The sequence below is a fragment of the Bos javanicus genome, chromosome 3 (genome assembly GCF_032452875.1).
Source record: "Bos javanicus breed banteng chromosome 3, ARS-OSU_banteng_1.0, whole genome shotgun sequence".
NCBI classification, from domain to species: Eukaryota; Metazoa; Chordata; class Mammalia; order Artiodactyla; family Bovidae; genus Bos; species Bos javanicus.
Genome location: NC_083870.1, coordinates 105,299,847 through 105,320,047, shown reverse-complemented (window position 1 = coordinate 105,320,047; position 20,201 = coordinate 105,299,847). Strand labels below are relative to the sequence as shown.

Sequence of the window (20,201 nt, the reverse complement as noted above, 5' to 3'; positions counted from 1 at the left end):
TAATTTTGGAGGATAATGGCGATCCAATTTATTATTCTGAAAAGTGGTAAACAAAGAAAAGAATCAAGCATTTAAACTGTCTCTCCTGCATGAACTATGCTTCAGGATATCCAAATAGTTGAAAGTTTATTTTAACAGACATATTCCATTTAATTTATGTGGACAGAATGATAATATTAAAATTTTCCATTTTGCAACCAAAATGAGTTGATAGGTCTAAATCAGGGGTCAGCAAACTATAGCCAGAAGGCTGGACAACTTGTTTTGTAAATAAAGCTTTACTGGATCACAGCCTTGTCCATTTTTTATGTATTGTCTATGACTGCTTTCATATTACAAGGACAAAGCTGACAGGTTACAACAGAGAATGTATGGCCTGTAAGCCTGAAATATTTACTATCTCTTTTAGAAAATCTGCCAACCCCTGCTCTAGACTACAAGCAGTAATGGCTGCTACATTATAAAATGAGAGACAACCAGACCATATATACTTCTTAATAAATGTAAATATCACTACCTATGAAATATTCTTATTGAAAAAAACTGAATCTTAACCTGATCAAGCCTCTAGATCTAGTTACCAATTTCTAGGAAGAGAGGTCAGAGAAACATGTTAAATGATACCAAAGAGATATAACCAGCAAAATCTAATTGTGAGAAAAGTTAAAGAAAATGACTTAGGTTTTTCAACAAATAAATTGCAAGGAAAAAATAAGAGAGAGGAGGAGAACGCATAAATTAAAAGAGGCTTAAGGAACATATCACCCAACTGCATATGTTGATTTTATTTGGATCCTGATTCAAAGAAAATGAAATAAAGAGAGGAAGAGAGAGAGACAGACAGACAATAGGGGAAATTTAAATACTGAGTAAATATTTGTTGATACTAAGAAAGTATCATTATTTTATTCACATGTGACAATGTTATTATGATTATGTTTTTAAAATATTAACTATGAGAGAGATACATACTAAACATTTAGTGATAAAATGATACTATGTTTAAGCAACTGGGCAGGAGTGGTCAGGGAATGTATGTAGGTACTAAGAAAACAAGACTAACTATCAAAGAAAACATACATGGACTTTCATTCACTGTATTATTTTTTTCTACTTTTGTATATGTTTGAAATTTTACAAGTAATTTTTTTTTAAAGAAGGAAAATGTTAAATAACCACTTGAGGAGGTCTTTCAAATGACACTTTCCTCTAATGCTCATTTAATTTAGCACAGCCTCCTGAGGGGAACACAGCCTACAAGCCATCTCCATCCTCCCGAGAGACACTGCAATAGTGACTGACGGTAACTGATGAAATGTGCTAAATCGCTCAGGTATACTTACACTAAAAAAGGTGAATCTGATCTTGAAGAGAAAAATACAGTGGTGTCATTAAAGTAAAATAATGCATAATCAATTACTTAATAATTGATTTAAAGTGAGAAAATTCCAAGGACCAATTGAGAATTTAGGGGAAAGGAGATAAGGGATTTTTATAATAGTCATCCTTTCTAATGGGAGATTTTTCTCTCACTGCCTGTTGTGATTGTAGGATTTGATAAAAGCTCCATGGTTTTTTGAGGCAAGTTCATGGCAAGACCTTCTTCCATCCTTTTTCTTAAAGTAAATGGGACCTGACAAAGAAGGATGCAGGGTGTGGTTTCCCATTAGAAAAAGAAGAGCTGAAGAGAAGCTTGGATATCACAAGTTAATGTAGAATGGAGAGGTCCAGATTTTACAGCTCATTTCATGTTAGGTGGACCTTTTGGACCATACGAAAAAGAAGGGATGGGCAGGCGACCCTATGTTTTCTTCTAACACAATGTACAATTTGAGGAAGATAACTAATGGGCTAGGGAGAGCTTGGGTCCAGTTACTCACCCAGAGGGGGCTGCAGCATACCCCCATTCTTCTCACAGTTCCCGATAGGCTGGATTTCCGCTGAGTCAACCAGCCGCCAGAAGTCATTCTTGTTGTCGCTGCCATCAAGGCGAAGGCGGAGGCGAGCACCTGTCAGTCCAACTACTGTGGCAATACAGGTAGATGTGGTGTTCCTGGGGTCCTGCGCTTCCAATTTCATGCTGATCTTGAACTCGTTGCTTGGAGGTGTGTAGGACTGAGGAGAACAAGCCATGGGGATTAGGCAGACTAAGAATACATGGCATTTTCAGTAAGGATATTAGGCGATGGAACCTGAAAATTTTCGCTTTGGATGCAAACTGATTACAGCTGAGTCAGGGACAACCCTCATGAATTATTTCCTAATGCCTAGGAAGGGTCTCATGAAAAAGAAACACTGAAATGTAACGTGAAGGGGAAAAATTACTTTCCAGTGAAGCATCAAATATTGACTGACCAGTAAGAAAAGGATAAGAGTATCTCAAATGGTCCTTGATTAAATGCTGTTTTTTATCCTATCTTCTCCAATTCCCTAACCCTCCAGGTATTCTTAATATTTTCTTTGCAGAAATCATCCTATTAAACTATTGTATCCTTAGTGTTTCTTCATGGAGTGCTTCAGTATGTGTACCACACAGACTAACCAATGGGAATAGATTATTTTTTTTACTTTGACATTAACTTAGAAATCAATTCCTGTTTTTTGAAAAACAACTTTTAAGTTATAACTGACATACAATGAATTACACACTTAGGTTAAGTACTGACATACGTATACACTCATGACACATACATCACAACACTCTGGAAACCATCACCACTATCAAGATAATGAACATGGACATACTACCAAATTTTGCATATCCCTTTAAGATCTGTCTAGCCCTTCCCAGATCCCTCTCTCTCCAGGCAAACATGCTTTACTTTCTATCAGTGCAGACTGCTTTGCATTTTGCATTTCTAGACTTCAAATGGAATCATACAGAATATACTTTTTTTTGGGGGGGGGGATCTAGTTTCTTTCACTCAGCATAACCATTCTGAAATTCATCCATTTGTTGAATGTATCAGTAATTCATTTCTTTTTCGTTAAGACTCACTTTTAAGAGCAGTTTTAGGTTCACAGCAAAACTGAGAGGAAGGTAGAGAGATTTCCTATAAACATTCTGCTCCACACATGCAGTGTCTCCTCTACTTTCAGTATATCCTAACATACTAGTACATTTATTACAACAGATGAAACTACACTAACATATCATAATAACCCAAAGTCCATTATTTACAGTAAGGTTCTCTCTTGGTGTTGTATACTCTATGAGTTTGGTCTAATGGAGACATGTATCTATCATTATAGGATCATACAAAATAGTTTAACTGTACTAAAAATCCTCTGTACTTGGCCTACTCATCCACTCAATCTCTGGCAACCACTGATCTTTTTACTGTCTCCATAGTTTTGCCTTTTCCAGAATGTCATATAGTTTGAATCACACAGTACATAGCTTTTTCAGACTGGCTTTTTTCTTGTAGTTAAGATGCATTTAAGTTTCCTCTCTGTCTTTTCATGGCTTGATAGCTCATTTCTTTCTGGGGCTGAGTAATACTCCATTGTCTGGCTATACTACAGTTTGTTTATCCATTCACCTACTTAAAAAAATCTTGCTTTCTTCCAAGTTTTGGTGATTATGAATAAGGATGCAATAAAATCCATATATATACACACACACATACACACACACATACACATGAGTTTTTGTGTGGACATAAATTTTCAACTTCTTTGGGTAAATATCAAGGAATGCAATTGATGGATCATATGGTAAGAGTATGTTTAGTTTACAAGAGAGATCACCAAACTACCTTATAAGATGTCTGTACCATTTTGCATTCCCACGAGGAATTAATGACAATTCCTGTTGCTCCACATCCTTGCCAACACTTGGTGTTATCAGTGTTCTGGGTTTTGACATTATAATATGTATGTAGTGGTATCTCACTGTTGTTTTAATTTGCATTTTTCTGATAACATATGATGTAGAACATCTTTTTTATGCTTGTCATCTGACCATCTTTGGTGAGATGTCTGTTAAGATGTTTGATCTTTTTTGAGTTATTTTCTTATTTTCAGTTTAAGGTATTCTTTGTATATATTGGGTAACAGTCCGTTGTCAAACACGACTTGTAAAAATATTTTCTCCCAGTCTGTGGCTTGTCTTCTCATTCTCTTGACAGCGCCTTTCATATAGTAGAAGGTTTTATTTTAATGAAGTTCAACTTATCACTTCATTCTTTCATGAACCGTGCCTTTGGTTTGCATCTAATAAATCACTGTCGCACCTAAGGTCACCTTCAGTTCAGTTTAGTCGCTCAGTTGTGTCCAACTCTTTGCAGCCCCATGGACTGCAGCACATAAGGCCTCCCTGTCCATCACCAACTCCTGGAGTTTACCCAAACTCATGTTCATTGAGTTGGTGATGCCATCCAACCATCTCATCCTCTGTCATCTCCTTCTCCTCCTGCCTTCAATCTTTTCCAGCATCAGGGTCTTTTCAAATGTCAGTTCTTCGCATCAGGTGGCCAAAGTATTGGAGTTTCAGCTTCAACATCAGTCCTTCCAATGAATATTCAGGACTGATTTCCTTGAGGATGGACTGGCTGGATCTCCCTGCTCTCCAAAGGACTCTCAAGAGTCTTCTCCAACACCACAGTTCAAAAGCATCAATTCTTTGGCTCTCAGCTTTCTTTATAGTCCAACACTCACATCCATACATGACTACTGGAAAAGCCATAGCTTTGACTAGATGGACCTTTGTTGGCAAAGTAATGTCTCTGCTTTTGAATATGCTGTCTAGGTTGGTCGTAACTTTTTTCTCAAGGAGTAAACATCTTTTAATTTCATGGCTGCAATCACCATCTACAGTGATTTTGGAGCCCCCCAAAATAAGTCTGTCACTGTTTCCCCATCTATTTGCTATGAAGTGATGGGACTGGATGCCATGATCTTAGTTTTCTGAATGTTGAGCTTTAAGCCAACTTTTTCACTCTCCTCTTTCACTTTCATCAAGAGGCTCTTTAGTTCTTCTTCACTTTCTGCCATAAGGGTGGTGTCATCTGCATATCTGAGGTTACTGATATTTCTCCTGGCAATCTTGATTCCAGCTTGTGCTTCCTCCAGCCCAGCATTTCTCATCATGTACTCTGCTTATAAATTATATAAGCAGGGTGACAATATACAGCCTTGACGTACTTCTTTTCCTATTTGGAACCAGTCTGTTGTTGTTCCATGTCCAGTTCTAACTGTTGCTTCCTGACCTGCATACAGGTTTCTCAAGAGGCAGGTCAGGTGGTCTGGTATGCCCATCTCTTTCAGAATTTTCCACAGTTTGTGGTGATCCACACAGTCAAAGACTTTGGCATAGTCAATAAAGCAGAAATACATGTTTTTTTCTGGAACTCTCTTGCTTTTTTGATGATCCAACGGATGTTGGCAATTTGATCTCTGGTTCCTCTGTCTTTTCTAAATCCAGCTTGAGCATCTGGAAGTTCATGGTTCATGGACTGTTGAAGTCTGGCTTGGAGAATTTTGAGCATTACTTTACTAGGGTTGAGATGAGTTTGAGCATTCTTTGGCATCATCTTTCTTTGGGATTGCAATGAAAACTGACCTTTTCCATCTTAGTCTTCTCCTATGGTAACTTCTAGGAGTTTTAGTTTTGTGTTTTACAGTTAGGTGTGTGGTCTGCTTTGAATTAATTTTTTTGAAGGGTGTTAAGCTCTGTATCTATCATCTTTCGATTCATGTAAGGACTGTGTGACCTTTTTCATGATGAAATTACTGTATTTTTATCTGATAATATCCTTTGGCTCTGAAATATTCTTTGATCTTAGTATGCCATTTCAGCTTTATTATAATTTTTGATTCTTTTACTTTTAACCTGTTTGTGTTTTTACATTTAAAATATAATTGCTTGCAGGAAGTATATAATTGGGTCTTACTTTTTATCCAATATGACAATCTCAGTTTGTTAACTGAGGAAGTTAGATAATTTATGATTGGATTATAGATATGGCTGGATTTAAACCTACCATTCTGCTGTTTTCTATTATTTTAGTGGATGCTTTGGGGCTTAAACATATTTAAATTATCAGTCTATCTTCAAGTAATATTATACTACTTCATGTATAAGAATTTTATAATAGCCTTCTTAAATTTCTCTCACTTAAGTTACTGTTGTTATACATTTTACTAATACATTTTATTATATCTACAATACAATGTTATTATCATTATTTATAGTCAATGATCTTTTATAAAGGTTTAATAAGAAATAACATTAAAAAAAAAGAAATAACATTTTAAGTATTTACCCTTGTAATTATCATTTCTAGTAACTTTCATTCCTTTGTGTAGATCTGTATTCTATCTGGTAATATTTTCCTTCTGCATGATGGACTTTGTTTAACATTTCTAAGAGTGAGTTTGCTGCTACTGCTGCTGCTGCTGCATCTCTTCAGTCGTGTCTGACTCTGTGCGACCCCATAGACGGCAGCCCACCAGGCTCCCCCGTCCCTGGGATTCTCCAGGCAAGAATACTGGAGTGGAATGCATGAAAATGAAAAGTGAAAGTGAAGTTGCTCAGTCGTGCCCAACTCTTCGCAACCCCGTGGACTGCAGCCTACCAGGCTCCTCCATCCATGGGATTTTCCAGGCAAGAGTACTGGAGTGGGGTGCCATTGCCTTCTTTGAAGAGTGAGCTTACTAGTGATGAATTCCTTCAGTTTTTATGCATCTGAAAATATCTCTATTTTTCCTTCATTTTGGAAGATCTTTTTGTTGGATATAAAATTCATGGTTGATAGTTTTCTTTTGAAACTTTGAAGATTCTATTTAACTTTCTTCTTGTTTGCATTATGACAAGAAAATATAATGTCATTCTTATCTTTGTTTCCCTGCACATAAAGTGTCTTTTTTCCTCTGGCTGCTTTGAAGATGTTCTCTATCACTAGTTTTGATAATTTATGACATGCCTTTGTGTAATTTTATTCTTGTCTTTTTTTTTAGGATATTCATTTAGCTTTCTGAATTTGCAGATTTTTAGTTTTCCTCAACTGTGAACAATTTTTTGCCATTTTATCTTCAAATGCTTTTCCAGTTCTCCATCTCTTTTCTTTTGGGTAGTCTAATTACATGGTCTATGATGTTATCCCATGCTTCACTGATCTCTTTTTCATATTTTTTAAAATACTTTTTTCTGTGTGTTTCATTTTAGGTATCTTCTACTGCTATGCTTTCATATTTATTAATCTCTTCTTCCACCATTAATCCCATCTAGTGTATTTTTCATTTTGCTCAATGTCTTTTTTTTATATTTCATGTCTCTGCTTAACTTTCAAACATATAGAACATAATTAAAATAATTGTTTTAATGTTTTAATCTTCTAAGATTTGCAAAGGTTCTAAGTCTGTTTCAATTGGTTGATTAGTCTGTTCATTATTAGTTACGCTTTCCTGCCTCCTTATATGCCTGATAATCTTTGACTAGATGCCAGACATTTGACTTTTACCTGTTAGGTGCTGGATATTTTTGCATTCCCTTCTTGTGCTGTGTTCCTAGATGAAGTTAATTTACTTGGAAATAATTTAATCACATTGAGTCTTGCTTTTTAGTTTGTGAGGCAGATTCAAAGCATGCTTATCCTAAGGCTAATCATTTCCCACTACTGAGCAGGATCTTCCCAACTATCCACATGAATTATGAGATTTTCCAGTCTAGTTGGTGGAATCAGGCACTATTCCCAGTCTTGTGTGAGCACTAGGCTCTATCCTTTTACTATCCTTCTAATCCTTTCAGACAGTGTTTCCCTTGGCTTTGGATGCTCACATGCATATACAGAGCAACAGTACTTTGATGAATACTGGGGGCTCTCTGCAGTTTTCTTTCTGTGCCACATTCTCTTCTCTGGTACTCTGTCCTGCAAATTCTATCCCTGGGTTCTCAGTTCCATCTCCCTAATTTGATAGGGAATCTCTCAGGCTTATTTAGTCTGGGTTCTCTTTCCCTGGGCCATGGTCTCAAACTATTGTAAAGCAGTAAATCATAAGAGGCTCAACTCATTTGTTTTTTCATCTCTTAGAGATCACTGTTCTTGGCTGCCTGATCTTCAGTAACTTGAAAACCATTATTTAATATATTTTGTCTTTTAAAATTATTGCAGGTGGAAATATGAATTCAGTCCCTATTATTTCAGATGAGCAAAGTCCTATTTTGTACTTTTATTTAGACAAAATTCAAACTCAAAATGTTGACAGTTTGTGGAAGTAACACTTGAATACTAAAAAGGAGGGAGATATAAACCATTTCCTGATGTGCAGCTCTATTTAGCAGCAGTACACATCTCTACTTACTAGCCTTATCACGTACTGATAGTCAACATCATCTGTGCATTGTATGGGGAACTTAATCCTATGTGGGAAGCTCTAAATGACGTCCAATGAACTCCTAACATACTCCACAATGCGATTCAGTGCCAACATTTTTATGGAAAGATAAGATTGTGGCAGGGGAGCTGAATTCAGAGATATGAATACTGCTCCACTTTCAAGAATTGTCTAAGGGCTATAACTCTGTTTCCTATCTGCCTGAACTAACAGCTGTAGTAAAAATTAGCAACTGTTTTCAGTAACACAGAGTATCTTCAAGGAGGTGAAGAAGGAAAAGGTGTTACTTGGGAAATTGAGGAGAATGTTTAAAAGTCACAGCTGAGTTTTGAGTCTTGAAGCTATAGTCTTCCCATAGAAGTTTATTCTGGGGACTTCAGGTGAGAAGCCCAAAGGCTCCCACTTCATGTTTTGCTTGTCTAAGGACCAGAAAAACTACTTGCCTCCCACCTTCTAAAGATGCTGAGAATCAATTACCTGCTTGAAGCAATGGATAGGCGCTGGGACTGAACATGTTTCTTTTAGGTATTTGTCCCAGGTAAAATGACCTGTAAAGGAAATAAAAATCTCTATCACAGTCAACTTCCTAAAAATGCTTTCAAGATGTAATCTACCCTAAACATTAGGCTATTTTCAGATTTGTTTGGAGCATAAGAAAACTTACATGGCCCTGTTTGGACTCAAAGAAGTATAGTAGGGGGAAGAATTGAGGTGACCTGAGTGAATCATTTTAGATCAATGTTTTTTGAATCACCATCTAGATGACCTAAGGAATCTTTCAAGCCAGTCTCTAAAATGATCCAAAATGCTACACCAAGTCATACCAGTGTCTCAAAGAAGTATTCAGGAAGCTCATGGAAAACAGTACAGAAGAGGCACAAAGTGGGTGGGAAGATTCCTTCTGAACAATCTGACTCCTGTAAAGGTCCCTTATTGCCATCAAATAACTGATTTTAACACCCAATGTGGCAGAATCCCACCATCACAGCTCAGAAAGAAAAAAGAAGAGGCTATCTTGAGACCCTGGGTAAGAGGAGTTGTTGGGGGCAGGAAAAGCCAGAATGAGATTATACTTGAATCCTCACTCTAAAAGATGTTTCTCTCCCATTCACCTCAACCCTCTCCTATTCCAGTCACCGTCGCATTGCTCTGAGGTGCAAAATGGCCAAGGCTTGTTAATTTAGAGAAAAGCTGATCCTCAGTAGCATTTCTGATGACAGTAGTTAAGAATAAGTTGGCAAATTTACAGAATCTTTTTAGCCTCTTGAAGTGGCCCTTAAGGTCTTTCAAAGTTTGAGGAACACTGTGCTAGAGAAATAATCTTTAAGGTGACACTGACCTGGCATCAGGGAAAACATTTTAAAGGATGGGTTATTAAACACATATCTTACTGAACCACAAAAGATGACCAGGTTCTTTATTAAAGGTTAAATCAATTACAAATATCCCCCTAATACCCACCTAGAGGTGACCCCATGATGGAGCAGGTAAGGTCCCAGAGACTTTCACAAGCTAAAACACTGTAGCAAACCAGCATTTCTTGAAGTTTCCTCTGCAGTGGAGCAGCACAGGGCCCCTTTGGGCCATGAAAAAAGCACTAGATGCTGGGAATAAAAATGAGTCATGGAATGATGAAATCTAAGTCACTCCAAAGATGATGCCAAGACTTTATACTCTATTGACTTTATAGCTTCTGTTTTAAAACTGGTTCCTTTCCCACCATCCTAACCAAGCCAAATAGATTTGGCCAGAAATCACAGTCAGTTCTGAACTATTTAATGAACTGGCTGATGACTGGGTGTGTGCATGCTAAGTTGCTTTAATCCTGTCGGACTCTTTGCAACCCTATGGACTGGTGCCTTCCAGGCTCCTCTGTCCTTGGGATTTTCCAACAAGAATACTGGAGTGGATTGCCATGCCCTCTTCCAGGGGATCTTCCTGACCCAGGGATCGAACCCTAGTCTCTTGCATTCACAGGGACATTCTTTAGCACCAGCGCCACCTGGCAGCCATCCCCTTTGGTCAATAATTAATCATTTTGAATAGACAGTCCAAGGGTAAATGAGATGAGTATTTCCTTAAGTCAAGATTTAAATAGCTTATTAAAATTTAATAAAGAGTTTGCTCTTAGCTGAGATGGCTTCTAAAGCAAAGAGTTTCATCACTATTGGCTGTTAGAAAAAGAAAACATCAAGAATTATTATTCCATTCTTGCAAATAAATAAGTCAAATAGTAAGTCTTGGATTTGACTAGGCTGCACCTCTTGAACTCTAACAAGTACAGCAGTTCTACCCACTAAAACTTTCTCTGATAACAGAAATGTTCTGCATCTATGCTGACCAGTAAGATAGCCACTAGCCGCATGCCACTATTAAACACATGAAATGTGGCTGGTGTGAGTGAGAAATTAAATTTTAAATGGTATTTAACTTTAATGTAAATTTAAATACCTATATGGGAATTACTGTAGAAGGCAGTACGGAAGAAGTTAGGTCAGTTCTGAGTTGCTTGTTACTGTTTTGAGTTCTGACCAAAAACACCCAAGAGACTTTGGCTTTAAGATGTAATTACAGCAGCATCAGGGTACCAAAATAATTAGGGTATTATAGTTCTATATTACACATAACAACTATGGTAGTCAATTCCTATTACATAGGTTAAGAAATCCCACATCTTCCCATTTACTATCAACTGAATGAAAAAGAACCTCTTTGTTAAAAGCAGTTCATCCACTGAGGGTTCACTAGCTTCAATCATACCTAGATTAGTATTTTTCTTAAATTTGACTGCTTAGGTTGTTTATTGTTTACTATCAATCAGGTAAGCTGCAAAATAAGTTAATTTTTATCGACTCACTAAGAATATCTGAGCACCTATTATAATGCTCATAATGAAGCCAAACATCAAACCTACCACACTGCCAAGCACTAAAAATACCACAAAAGAAGTAGGACAGGCAACAAAGTATAGATCAGGGGTTGGCAAATTTTCTGTAAAGGACCAGATAGAAAAAAATTTACCCTTTGCAGGCCATTCCGTCTCTGTCACAAATACTCAACTTGTACCTGGTAGCATGAAAACAGCCACAGGCAATATGTAAATGAGCAAGCATGGCTGTGTTTCACTAAAACTTTATTTATAAAAACTGGCAGTGGGTTGCATTTGGCCCCTAAAATAGCAATCTGTCAAATCTTGGGATATAATACCATTCTCAAATGCTACTTACCATCAAAATACACTAAATAATTTTTCTAACTTCTTTTTACAGTTCTGAGACTATCTTCAGAGATTCTCATTCAGTAATCTCTTCAGTGTGGTCTGAGAATCTGTATTTTCAAAGCCTTCCTAGGTAATATTGATTAAATTCCATGCCTAGAAACTAGTGGGATAATTGAAAGAATGTGATATTGAGAATTAGAAGATGGTGGTTGAAGTCTTGTTTCTATAGCTAACTGCTGCTGCTACTGCTGCTGAGTCGCTTCAGTCGTGTCTGACTCTGAGCGACCCCACAGACAGTAGCCCATCAGGCTCCTCTGTCCCTGGGATTCTCCAAGCAAGAATACTGGAGTGGGTTTCCATTTCCTTTTCCAATGCATGCATGCATGCATGCTAAGTCACTTCAGTCGTGTCCGACTCTGTGCGACCCCATGGACAGCAGCCCAACAGGCTCCTCTATCCACAGGATTCTCTAGGCAAAAATACTGGAGTGGGTTGCCATTTCCTATCTTGAATAAATTACTTAATCCTTCCAAGCATCAGTTCATTTATCTGAAAGAGACATAATAGCCCACAAGATTATACATACACTCCTTCATTCAACAGATACTTATTAACCTTCTTCTAAGTGCAAAAGCACAGTGTTAAATATTAGGAGAACAAGATAGACATGGTTCTGAAATTCATGGAGCCTACAGTTTAGAGATAAGCAAAAGTAGTAAATTAAGTAATAATACAAATAATCTGCCACAATTATGATAAATTTAAGTTAATGAGGTAGTGCAGGTTGCCTTGAGAATGCAGAACAGGGAAATCTAATTCATACTTGGGTCAAGATTACTGTGAAGATTGACATTATTAACTAGTATAGTACTTTATAATTTCTGGAGTGATTTCAATTATTCATTCAAATGATGTTTGAGTATCCTGTATGTGCCAGGCACTTCTTCTAAATGCTAGGATAAGGCAGGAGGTCCCTGCCCTTATGGAATTTATATTCCAGTGCATAATGAGGCACAATTAACCCAAAGTCAAATAGATACGGTAGTAAGTGATAAGTATTTGAAGGACATAAAATAATGATATGTGACAGAGACTGGGAATCATCTTAGATGGTGAAATTACAGACAGATGCTCTAGACAGGAAACATTTGGGCTGAAACTTTATAGATGAGAGACAGTCAGTCATCTCATTTATACTGCTGAATAATACTTATGAAAGTATTTTATAAACTCTAACATACATACTACCATATGACAGTTATGTCTATTATTAGGAAATAAGATTGGCTTAAAACTCAACATTCAAAAAGCTAAGGTTTTGGCATCCGGTCCCATCACTTCATGGCAAATAGATGGAGAAACAACTGAAACAATGAGAGACTTTATTTTCTTGGGCTCCAAAATCACCACAGATGGTGACTGCAGCCACGAAATTAAAAGATGCTTGCTCCTTGGAAAAAAAGCTATGACAAACCTAGACAGCATATTAAAAAGCAGAGACATTAGTTGCCAACAAAGGTCCATCTAGTCAAAGCTATGGCCTTTCCAGTAGTCATGTATGGATGTGAGAGTTGGACCATAAAGAAGGCTGAGCGCCAAAGGCTGATGCTTTGAACTGTGGTGCTGGAGAGGACTCTTAAGAATCCCTTGGACTGCAAGGAGATCAAACCATCCAATCCTAAAGGAAATCAACCCTGAATATTCATTGGAAGGACTGATGTTGAAGCTGAAGCTCCAATACTTTGACCACCTGATGCGAAAAACCAACTCACTAGAAGAGACCCTGATGCTGAGAAAGATAGAAGGCAGGAGGAAAAGGGGACAACAGAGAACAAGACGGTTGGATGGCATCACCACCTCAATGGAAATAAGTTTGAGCAACCTACGGGAGATGGTGAAGGGCAGGGAAGCCTGGCATGCTACAGTCCACGGGGTTGTCAAGAGTCAGACATGAATGAGCGACCGAACAACAACCACAAAGACTTCTGCCCTGAAGGGATTTAAAACTACACACAAATACTTTAAAAATTAACAGTTCCCTAAATTGTAAAACGCAAAAGATCCACCAGTTGAGAGCATGAATTCCTTTCTCTAATATTCACTCATTCAACAAATGTTTACTGTGCAACTACTATATGCCAAGCTCAATTCCAGGCACAGGCGATACACAGCAAAGAACAAAACAGCCAGAATCTCTGCCCACATGGAGCTTACATTCTAAGGGGGAAGAGACACAATAAAGAAACAAATAAACATAATTCAATTGATCCAGAAAGTTACAGAGAAACCACATAATAACTATACAATTTCTGGCCCTTTTCAAATAAGGAAAAAATAAAGCAAGGTAGAAGGGGAAAAGAGTGCTGAGAGTATGTATGCTATCAATAGTACTGGAGTGGATTGCCATTTCCTTCTCCAGGGGATCTTCCCGACCCAGGGATCGAATCCAGGTCTCCCGCATTGTAGACAGACGCTTTACCATCTGAGCCACCAGGAAAGTCCTATATAATTTCTGGCCCTTTTCAAATAAGGAAAAAATAAAGCAAGGTAGGAGGGGAAAAGAGTGCTGAGAGTATGTATGCTATTTTAGGCAGGATGGTCAAGAAAGGGATCTTGATGAGATGATATAAAAGCTGAGACCTGAATGGTCCCTCCAGCCTCTAGTTAAATAATTCCAATGATGAGAAATTTATTATTCAGCTATGGTTCAACAGCAGAAATGGATTATTTTAACCATTAGAATCAGCCAAAGTCTACCTTTTTCTAAATCTTTACCTACTGACATTAGACATAATATATCTAATCCCCTAAATATGTCCCAAATCCCTCAACTGCTCTTAATTTAAAATGGTTACATCAGGCATTTCCATTCATGCTGGCTACTGTTGTGTCCACATTCCTCTACAAGAACTCTATTTAGTTCCACCTAAAGTGTGGAACCCAAATCCTTTAAGCAATAAAGACAGTCACAGTCTTTATTTTTGGCCATGCTGTGCAGCATGTGGGATCTTAGTTCCCCAACCAGGGATTGAACCTGTGCCCCCTGATTTGGAAGCTCAGAGTCTAAACCCTGGACTGCCAGAGAAGTCCATTTTATGAGCTTTAAAAACCTTCACTGTTTAACCCAGTACTTGAAACTTCAGAGAGGCAACATAAAAGTTTGAAAAGTGAGTGAATGAAAAGAAGCAAGCCAGTAATGGTCCTACTCTTTTCTGGACTAGTGAAATCACACCTGGGAAATTAAACGTTATGGGCACTAGTCCTTGAGAGGGACAGAACAAAGCAACACCTAAATGGTGACCTAAATGATCAAGAGAAACAAAACCATGTCACATGAAGACCAGCTAAACGAAGAAACAACACTTAGCATGAAAGTCTTAAAGCCATTTCTTTATCCATCCATCCAACAAGTATTTATAGTGTGGATTAAGGAACAGTGCTGGAGATATGACCATGATCAAAATATTGTCTTGCCTTCACAAAGCTTCAACTTAAGGCTTCCAAGTTAAAATGTAAAAGGATAAGCAAGGAGTTAGCCAAAGAGAGACCTGTTGTTTCAGACAGAAAGAAAAGCATGTATGAGGGCCCAGAAATGAAAAAAAGCAGTTCTCAAACCTGAATCTTTCAGTATGGCTACTGGGCAGATAAAAATGGTTTAGAAAAGTGGTTGTCAATAAGAGCAGTGTTTGGGTTTCAGAGTCTCATATGCAACACTAAGGAGAAGAGGAAGCACAAAAGGGTTTATAAGAAAAAGCATCCTGTCTACAATGTGAAGAACGGACTGGAGGAGGGTAAGGCTAGAGGCAGGAAGCTTTTTGATTAGGAAGCTTTTCTAATAAACTAGCTATGAGACAATGGTTGCTTGAACTAGGAAATGTAACAGAATGGTAGTGAGAAAGCAGTGCTTAGAGCTGCTGTCAAATAACTAGAGGCTGGGCAGTGAAAAACTGGCTAAACCTATACATATCGCTCTAAAAGTTATAGGTAGGACTAATAGAATTGACAAAGAAACAGATTTTGGCCCAATAAATATTTGTTTAAACATGAGTGAGTTGCTTGAGGAGGTTTTAAGTCCCTAACAACTTTGGGGAAAGTTTAAGACAAGACATTTTACAAGAAATACAAAGTGTTGGAATTTTGAAATGCAGGCCAAGGTAGATTTTTTAAGGCCTCTTCCAAACTCTGAGATTCTAAAAATCTACTGAATTTTCTTTCAGTGTGGTATTTGAGGCTACCCTCTATGCCTGATGGACAAAATGAAATGCCCAAGATCACTTTATCAGAGGCTCTGCCTGGCTTCGCTACCTCTACTCCCACAACAAAAAACATACTTTCACATTTTAACATCATTTATGTAAATATTTTAAACTGAATATCCACTTTTCACAATTCTGTCAACAAAACAGGTTATTTACAACATACCTTAAATATCACTGAACTAGAACTGTTATCATCATTCACATTAGCAACTGCAGCAGCTATCACTGAGAACCTTCTGTTTGTCTGCACCATGCCACACTGTGTTCAATATTTCCCCTGTTAATTATAACCCGAAAAGTAGGTTTTATTCTCATCTTAAAGATGAGGAAATGGACTCAGAAAGATCAAGTATTTTTTCTGAAGTCACAAAACTGGTTAGTGAGGAAAAGGAATATGAACCCAGGCCTGTCTGATTCTTATGCCATGCTTTTTAAACCACACACCAGTACCTTAGAAAGGATGAGGAAAGTTTTAAGGAAAAATAAAAAGTGACTATCATTTATTGTTTATCAAGTATCAGGCCCTTTACCTGCATTATTTCATTTCATTCATTTCTTCAGCTCATAATCATAGAATGCTTCACTTCAAAGAATGTCACAAGATTTGACTTAAAAGGCTGAGGATAGTTGCAGAACAAATGAAAATAATAATCCTCCAAAGTTGAAAAGTATTTGAGAGTTTTTAAGATGTTTTCACATCCATTAGTTCATGTAATCTTCTTAATAACCCTGTGAAGTAGGTAGAATGGGATTATTATCCCCATTTACAAATCAGAAAACCAAGGATTAGTGTCACAAACTTACTAAATGGCAAAGTTGGCCTTCAAAGAATCCAGGAATTCTGACTTCTAGTCTAGTGTTCTACTACTTTACATCACCTTCCTTGTCAGCGGGCAATGAAAGTAATATGTTGTCAGAAGAAAAGGAAAGAGGGAGCAAATGGAAAATGATGATAATAGGATTGAACACAGGAAGTTGCAGTAACAAAATATGTAATACTTCAACAAAAACTGATAAAGGTATCAGAATATCAATATTTAAATAAAATGCAGGATTTTAAAGAACACTTAAGAAGTTAAGATTGACATTTATGTAGGAACTCGGAAAGCTGATTGAAAAATATTGCTATTAGTTTCATTTCTGAAATCCTAGTCCTGAAGTACACTATTCAGGGATGAAAACCAAATGCAGTCCCAGGCTGATTCCTGTTCTTTGACATCTTAATATTTCAGTTTTTTATTTAGTTTAAAAAAAAAAAACTTAGAAAATCTTTAGGTTTAATTTCAGTTCAATATATCTCATGAATAATTTCTTTTGGGAAAATGCCATCAAATTCTGATTTACGGACAAATAGGCTTTGTTTTAGCTCTAGATTTAATGAATTAATAAGAAGTAACTTGCAATTTGGTTTCAGTTCCCATTCCTTATTGTACTCATGTAATTAGCCACCCTTTTCCCTTTCGTTAGCTTAGTCTGTGGCCTCCTGATAAGGAGAGTCAGACTCACAGCAAAGGAGAACTGCATGGGCTCATTAGGCAGACAAGATCACAGGATTCACGAGCTCATGAGACAAAGACACACGGAATTCTGTTCCTAGTTACTATCTAATCCCTGGCTCAGTAATTTCCCATATTTAACAGAAACACAAGAAAGATATCTTACCTAGCTCCAGGATGTCGGTAGCTTCTATTAAAGAAAAAAATGTTACAGCATAAGTCATCATGCAGAACATACCAAAATGACAGAAAAGTGAGATTCTGGGGTAAAATGAGGGCTTGAGACTTTGTGTAGTTCAATTCTCTCATTTTAAAAGACACTAAGTTTATTACTAGTAGTTGTGGAAGTATACACTCAATTCTGCCTTATTAAAAACTAGATATCCAGAGAGGATAAATAACTGTACCTAAAGCTAATTTGGGATTGTCTGAACTCAGAATCTAAATTTCCTGATTTCATGCTCAAACCAATGTATATTGGTTTTGACAGATACCTCTACAAATTAGATATGCTTGTGTTTTAACCAGTGAGTTCTTGGTATACTCAGACCTCCAAAAAAAAAGGCTTTGTGGTAAGAGATGTCAAATTAAATTTTTCCATGCTAAATACAGCTTTTTTTCTTACCTTGATGTTGGGATGCAGACTCTGATAGATGACCATATTTATGTTTTCTAACATCATTCCAGTCTATTACTGCAGGAAGAGAGAAAACAGTCATGTGGAAAGAAAGTAAAAGTTTCAATACTTCTCCAATTTAGCAGCATATTGCGACAGTTTTTGATAAAGTAATCTACTTTTGAGATTCTAGTCTAAGGAAATAACCCAAAGTATAGAAAAAGAGATTTTATTTCAAGAAACTTTAGTATTCTTTATAATAACAAAAAATTGGGGTGGAAGGGTGCTTAGATGTTCAACACAGAAGACTGATTAAGATACTGAAATACATTTGTTATTTGACAAAGTATTTTGCAGCTGTTAAATTTTTACAAGTCTAAGTGGGAAAATGTTTGAGTTATAATGTTATCTGGTAAGGTAAAGGATCAAAAAATATATACAGGAATAACCACAATTACATAAAAAACTGAAGACAAAGAACACCTATGTTACAGGCTGCATTGTGTTCTCCCAGAATTCACACTGAAGTAATCATTTCTCAATACTTCAGAAGGTGACTTTGGAAGTAGGGTCTATGAAGAAGTAAATAAGTTAAAATGAGATCTAATTTTAGAGTGGACCCTAATCCAATACGACTGGTGTCCTTATAAGAAGAGGAAAATCTGGACACAGACAATGATAGAGAAAAGACTATGTGAAGGCACAGGGAGAAGACAGACATTTACAGGCCAAAGGAAAAAAAAAACAACAACCCTGCTGACACCTTGCTCTTGCTCTTGTAGCCTCCAGAACTGTATGAAAATGTCTGTTGTTTAAATCACCCAGTCTGTAGCCTTTGTTATAGAAGGTCTATCTAGTAAACTAAAACAACCCTTAAAATTATCACTAGAAAAAAAAGAAGTAAACAAAGAAAATATAAACAACTGGTTATCTTTGGGTGGTGGTACTGTTTTTCTCCCCTTTCTAATCTCAAATATTTTCAGATTTTTTTTTATACAGAGTATCAGTTCAGTTCATGTCCGACTCTTTGTGACCTCATGACCCGCAGCATGCCGGGCCTCCCTGTCCATCATCAACTCCTGGAATCCACCCAAACCCCTGTCCATCGAGTCGGAGATGCCATCCAACCATCTCATCCTCTGTTGTCCCCTTCTCCTCCTGCCCTCAATCTTTCCCAGCACCAGGGTTATTACTTATATAATAGAAATATATTTTCCTTGCTTGAAAATTTAGACTCACCTACTGACCCCAGTGCTTTCTTACCATTATTTACGCACCTTCTTTACCACTGAACGGCACCACTTTTTTTTTAACCATTATTTACCCATTTACCCACTTCTCTTCTCACTCAGCTCAGATGCTATGGTCCCTCACTAAAATCACTCCCTGGCCAAGTCTTCAACTCCTTCACACCTGTGGTTTTTTTTTTTTTTTGGTTAAACTTGACTACTAAAGCCTCAACCCTAACTTGGCTAAAACCACTTATCTGCCTGTATCATGCCTACCCCAACAGATCACAAGTGCTAAAGAAAAACAAGTGGAAGCTTACTGGTCTCACCATGAACTCATGGCTACAATCTCAATGCTACTTATCACTGTCTAGGAATCAAACCACATTTCCCTACCATGCTTCCTTTTCTCCTTTCCAAAAATACAAATACACGTACTCTTCTAATGCTGAAGAAGCTGAAGTTGGACGATTCTATGAAGACCTACAAGATTTCTTAGAATTCATACCAAAAAAAAGATGTCTTTTTCATCATAGGGGACTAGAATGCAAAAGTAGGAAGTCAAAAAATACCTGAAGTAACAGGCAAGTTTGGCCCTGGAGGACAAAATGAAGCAGGGCAAAGGCTAACAGAGTTTTGTTACAACAAACATCCTCTTCCACGAACATAAGAGATGACTATACACGGACATCACCAACTGGTCAGTACCAAAATCAGACTGATTTTATTTACTCTTTTTGCAGCCGAAGATGGTGTAACTCTATACAGTCAGCAAAAAAAGACCTGGAGCTGACTGTGGCTCAAATCATCAGCTCTTTATTGCAAAATTCAGGCTCAAGTTGAGAAAGTAGGGAAAACCACTAGGCCATTCAATTATGACCTAAATCAAATACTTTATGATTACACAGTAGAGGTGATGAATAGATTAAAGGGACCAGATCTGGCAGACAGACTGTCTGAAGAACTATGGATGGAGGTTCGTAACACTGTGCAGGAGGTGATGACCAAAACCATACCCAAGAAAAAGAAATGAAAGAAGGCAAA

At 37.3% G+C, this 20,201-nt stretch overlaps 1 protein-coding gene across 11 annotated transcripts in view; it reads right to left on the bottom strand.

The window, feature by feature from the left end:
* Positions 1–20,201, bottom strand: part of SCMH1 (Scm polycomb group protein homolog 1) — a 224,371-nt gene that overhangs the window by 118,327 nt on the left and 85,843 nt on the right. For 5 of the 11 annotated variants that reach the window (XM_061412328.1, XM_061412331.1, XM_061412333.1 and 2 more), the window contains 4 exons: positions 17,938–18,006; positions 17,479–17,502; positions 8,815–8,885; positions 1,881–2,115 (listed from right to left, as the gene is read on the bottom strand). In XM_061412328.1, coding sequence (XP_061268312.1) covers positions 1,881–2,115; positions 8,815–8,885; positions 17,479–17,502; positions 17,938–18,006 — 399 coding nt within the window. Of the gene's footprint in view, positions 1–1,876; positions 2,116–8,814; positions 8,886–9,798; positions 9,942–16,346; positions 16,546–17,478; positions 17,503–17,937; positions 18,007–20,201 lie in introns of those variants that run through there. The other 6 variants (XM_061412326.1, XM_061412329.1, XM_061412327.1 and 3 more) reach the window with 6 other exon arrangements.